The following is a 4,496-nucleotide window of genomic DNA, read 5'->3' on the forward strand; positions in this document are numbered from 1 at the left end:
GGTCAAAGGTCAAAGGTCAAAAGGTCAGGGTCAAATACATAAAATTTCACTATTTCCACCATATCTATTGAATGCCTGAAGATATTTTCTTGAAACTTAGTGTATACATGTATTACCCAATTAAGATTCTCTGGTGAAAGTTTGGGTCATGAGGTCAAAGGTCAAAGGTCAAAAGGTCAAGTAAAAATATTAAAACTTTTTTTTTCTCCATACCTTTGAAAATTGTTCAAGGTATCTTCATGGAACATAGTATATACATATACTGACTGGAAGTGATATCTAGAGAATGTAGGGTTCATGGGGTCAAAGGTCAGGGGTCAAAGGTCAAGTGCAACACTTCAAAATTTTACTATTTCCCTCCTATCATACAATGCCAGCAGGGTTATTTTTTTTACACTTGGTGTATGCATACATGTGTAACCTAATAGAAATTCTCTGGAAAGTTTTTTTTTCTTCTTTTTTTGCCTCAAAGGTCAAAAGGTCAAAGATCAAGTGAAAGTGCTGAACTAACTTTTTCCTCCATATCTCGGAAGTGGCTCAAGTTATCTTGAAACTTAGTACATATTATGCATGTTCTACCTGAAAGTGATTATCTTATGAATTTTAGGGTCAAGGGCCAGATGAAAATGGTAACAATTTACTATTAAATTCAGAAATTGCACTTTTTCTCCACACCTGTACCTTGAAAATTACTCAATGCCTAAATGTATGAATGGGTCAAAGTCGAGTTAAAGTCCTTAAATCCATAGATACATGCTCTCCTATAGACATTCATCCAATTAAACCTAGGTCAAGGAAGGTGAACATTGCAACACATTTGTGACAAACTTGTCATTTCAATATTTTGCCAATTTTGTGAAAATGTAATCACACATTGTCCACATGTACTATCTAGACCTATTGGGAAAATCATGCATTATGGCGGAGGCATACCAGTCGCCAAAGCGACATTTCTAGTTGAAATGAAATTATGGTCTGTTCCACCTTTGAGATGGTGTCATCACATCTTCATCCTTCTTCCTGTTTGTGTGTTTATACATTTTCAGCAGCCAGCCTGGGAATTGGCATGTCAGTTGCCATCATAATCATCATCATCATCGCAATAGTCCTTGTTATGTTTATTCGGAGGCGCAGAGTGAAGAACCATACATATCGAATCGATGAAGACCCTTGTAAGTAGTAAACAGTACATCAAATGTAATTTCTGGGTCTGCAGGGTAACTTGACAATCATTACATGAACATGATAACAGTAGAAGGTCAAGATCAAGGGCAAAGATCACTTTCTTTTGGTAAAAGAAAATAATATTCTAGCTATAACTTTATCAAAGAATGTCCAGTGGTAATTATTTGGTAATTATTTCCAGTAAAAAAGATAGGCATGAATAAACAATTCGAAACATTGGTAATGATGGGGAAGATACGTGTATCAAAATTGTAAATAAAGGTCAAAGGTCACCAAAATTTGGTTAAAATGTCATTTCTGGCCATACATTCCACTACCGTAGGTACTTGTAAGTCCAATGTTAATTTCATCTTGTTTAGTGTAGGTATAAGGATTGAAGTAAATTGAAAAAAAAAAAAAAGTTTGCTGTGTGCAGAGATGTAACGTTATACCCAAAGTAGGTCATTTCGTGGTCAATGGTCAATGAACTTTGTCAAAGGGTAAATGAAGGGCCATGTACATACTTATGGCACATAATATCCTGACTGCATAAGAAACAGATGTATCCCTGCATATCAGTTGAAATGCTTTAGTTTCTACTTGGATTTCGTGAGAGATATTCAAATGTCATAGTTAATGTAATCCATGTAGCTGGACCCTGATGGGAATACAAAGGAACCATGAAAATAGGCAACTGAAAGACAGTTACAGTAGTCACAGACTTTTCATATTTCAGGCATTCTTCATTTCACAGAAGTTTCCCATTTTCATGTCAATTCAGGTCTAAAAAAACAGTGATTTGATAGTTTTGCACTAAAAAGGGGCATTCATTTATTGTCAAATTGAGGTTCCATGTGATTATGTGATTATACTGTATTTAATGAATTTATATGACAATGTATATGTGACGGTGCACCTCAAAACGAACATAAAGTCGCACACACTGATTTTGCGTGAGGACTGAAAATAAGTGAAATGGGTCAACCTAGCCGAACTTGACTTTTTCATATTTTCTGAAAGAGCGGGTCTTCTTTTACATTATGCTAAAATTTGGTATCATAAAACGGGCAGGAAAGTGTGTTTCTCTAGCAGTTTATCTAGAACAGTTTTGGTAGAATAGTGTGATTAGGTGTGTCTTCAGAATCCCTTTTTCATTTTTGAAAAACCTTGTCCGCACTCTTCACTTTCAACTCTAATAACTTTTGAAAGGATAATGCTACTGCCTTGAAAGTTGGCATTAATTATGGGCAGAATGTGTTAATGAGGCGTGCTGAATTTCAGTTTAATCTGATAATCCCTTCATTGTTGTTACTCTGGTGGTTTACTTCCTGTTTTTTGTCCCATTCATCGCACAGCCAGCACGGTTTGGTAAAGATAAAGCGCTTGAATAGACACTGTACTTCAGAGCCTCTTTTCTCAGTTCACACTTTTCCTGAGTTTGTGCTTTCTTTCCAATATTTAGATAGGTTAGGAGAGTCCATTTGATTTGAGATATACATCATTTTAAAGCTTAAAGTCTGCTCTTTTAGAATATGGTCTTAACTAAAAATTCATGTCTGGCGACTTTTTGTTTGTTTTGAGGTGCAGGGTCACATATATACTTTAGCAGTAAAGTGAGAAATATTTGTGGCATAAAATTTTTAATTGTAACCGATGGCCTGCGATTTTCATGAATAGCCACTGGCATCCAATGCAGAACTTTTGCATGCGTTTTAATTTCACGAAACTTGACTCTTGTGAAATTAAGATTCGCCAACATTCCTGGTTTTACAGTAGATGTAACTTATAGGAGAAAGTAGGTAATCATTCAGATATTTCTCTTCTTGAATGGATTCCAGCCTGTTTGATTTTGTTGTTGTTGTTGTCTTTGTGGCATTTAACATTTCCAGCTTACATAATGGGAGAAGGAATTGACGACCTACCAACGAGAGATCACAACGGAACTTTTGAAGAGGTCAGGATGACAAGCATGACAAGGCAGAGTTCAGTGGACAATAGTGATGAGAGGGAGTTGATTGGCTCGTTAACATCGGAGCAAAAGAATGTTGTCAGGTGAGCATTGTTACGTTTTTAGAGAGACATCCCTTTGAGTGCAGTATTTATACTCCCTTTATTTTCCCATCCACTGCCAGTAAAGTGAAACCACATGCCAAGTTTCTGCCATATTGCATAACAGCCTTTATACAAAGTACAATGTAGCTCATGCCTCGCTACTTTTGTATCTTTGTAGAAAAAGAGATGTTCAAGACAAAGCAAAGATTTATCAGTGATGAAGTACGTAGAGGCATGAATGGTAGACACCAACCATCCCTGGGTAACATGCCAACAAGCTTATAATGTGCTCAAGTTGACACACAATTATTGCATACCTAGTATATCATCACAGCTCTTGTCAAGTACATCTGAATGCTGGATGAAAGAAATTCAGCCACATTTCATGTAATGAACATACTAGGAATAAAAGATCAAATGACCGATCTTTCGCATTCCTTTAAACTTTTCATATCTCAATCTTCTTCCAAGGTACACATATCCTTTCCACACATTGCCTCTTTCTACAGTTACAGCCCCAATTTTGTTGTTATGTTGAGCCAGAACAAATCAAATATTCCAGTATGCCATGCTTAAGATTTTCTACAGGAGGAAACACATGGCTGTGAATATTAAAGTATAATCATGTCTCCCATTATGCAGGACGGCAAAGCGGGAAATGCAAGAAGGGCCCTCTCCCCAGGGTATCATCAACAATGCCTACACCGTGGAGGTCTAGAGAAAACCGCAATCTCATTGGACTGTGAAGTGCCTCAGAGCCAGCCCCCCCCCCGTGAAGGACGCAACAATTGATGACATTCCTGTTTCGAAAGGCAGCAGTTTTATACACTGCGTAGTTGCACAGGAAACAAAATGTGCAAACACATGTCCACCAAGAATTGATGGCCTGCTATACACATTACATTGTTAGCTTTCGAGTTTAATAGCTCGTCTCATTCGCTTCATTTTAAAGTCAATGCCGAGTAATTTTAAAGTTACAAAATTTTGTTGTTTGTCAGTGTTTTGTATTTTGTCTGTTTGGTTGTTGTTGTTTTTTTTTTGCTTTCATTTTAAATCCATGTGATGATTTACTCTCTAAACATACCATAATACATAATTATTGATTGTAGTTATGTGGAGTTATCACAATCATTGTATTATATCAAAGCTGAAATTGCTTCTTTCAAAATCTCATTTGTACTGCAAAAATCCTATCTGGCAACTTTGGGTTTGTTTTGTGATGCGAGGTCACAAGTATGTTAGTCTTTCATTTGTAGAAGATAGCCAAATGTAGCATGTAG

At 36.5% G+C, this 4,496-nt stretch overlaps 1 protein-coding gene across 2 annotated transcripts in view; it reads left to right on the forward strand.

Moving 5' to 3' along the window:
- The window catches only part of LOC140238368 (uncharacterized), a 40,427-nt gene extending 36,258 nt beyond the window's left edge, over positions 1 to 4,169 (forward strand). Inside the window, exons 24-26 of one of the 2 annotated variants that reach the window (XM_072318301.1) lie at positions 1,047 to 1,172; positions 3,054 to 3,216; positions 3,859 to 4,169. In XM_072318301.1, coding sequence (XP_072174402.1) covers positions 1,047 to 1,172; positions 3,054 to 3,216; positions 3,859 to 3,934 — 365 coding nt within the window. In that variant the 3' untranslated portion in view covers positions 3,935 to 4,169. The remainder of the gene's footprint in view (positions 1 to 1,046; positions 1,173 to 3,053; positions 3,217 to 3,858) is intronic. The other variant, XM_072318302.1, reaches the window with a different exon arrangement.
- The last annotated feature ends 327 nt before the right edge of the window (positions 4,170 to 4,496 follow it).

The sequence above is a fragment of the Diadema setosum genome, chromosome 14, assembly GCF_964275005.1.
Source record: "Diadema setosum chromosome 14, eeDiaSeto1, whole genome shotgun sequence".
Lineage (NCBI taxonomy): Eukaryota > Metazoa > Echinodermata > Echinoidea > Diadematoida > Diadematidae > Diadema > Diadema setosum.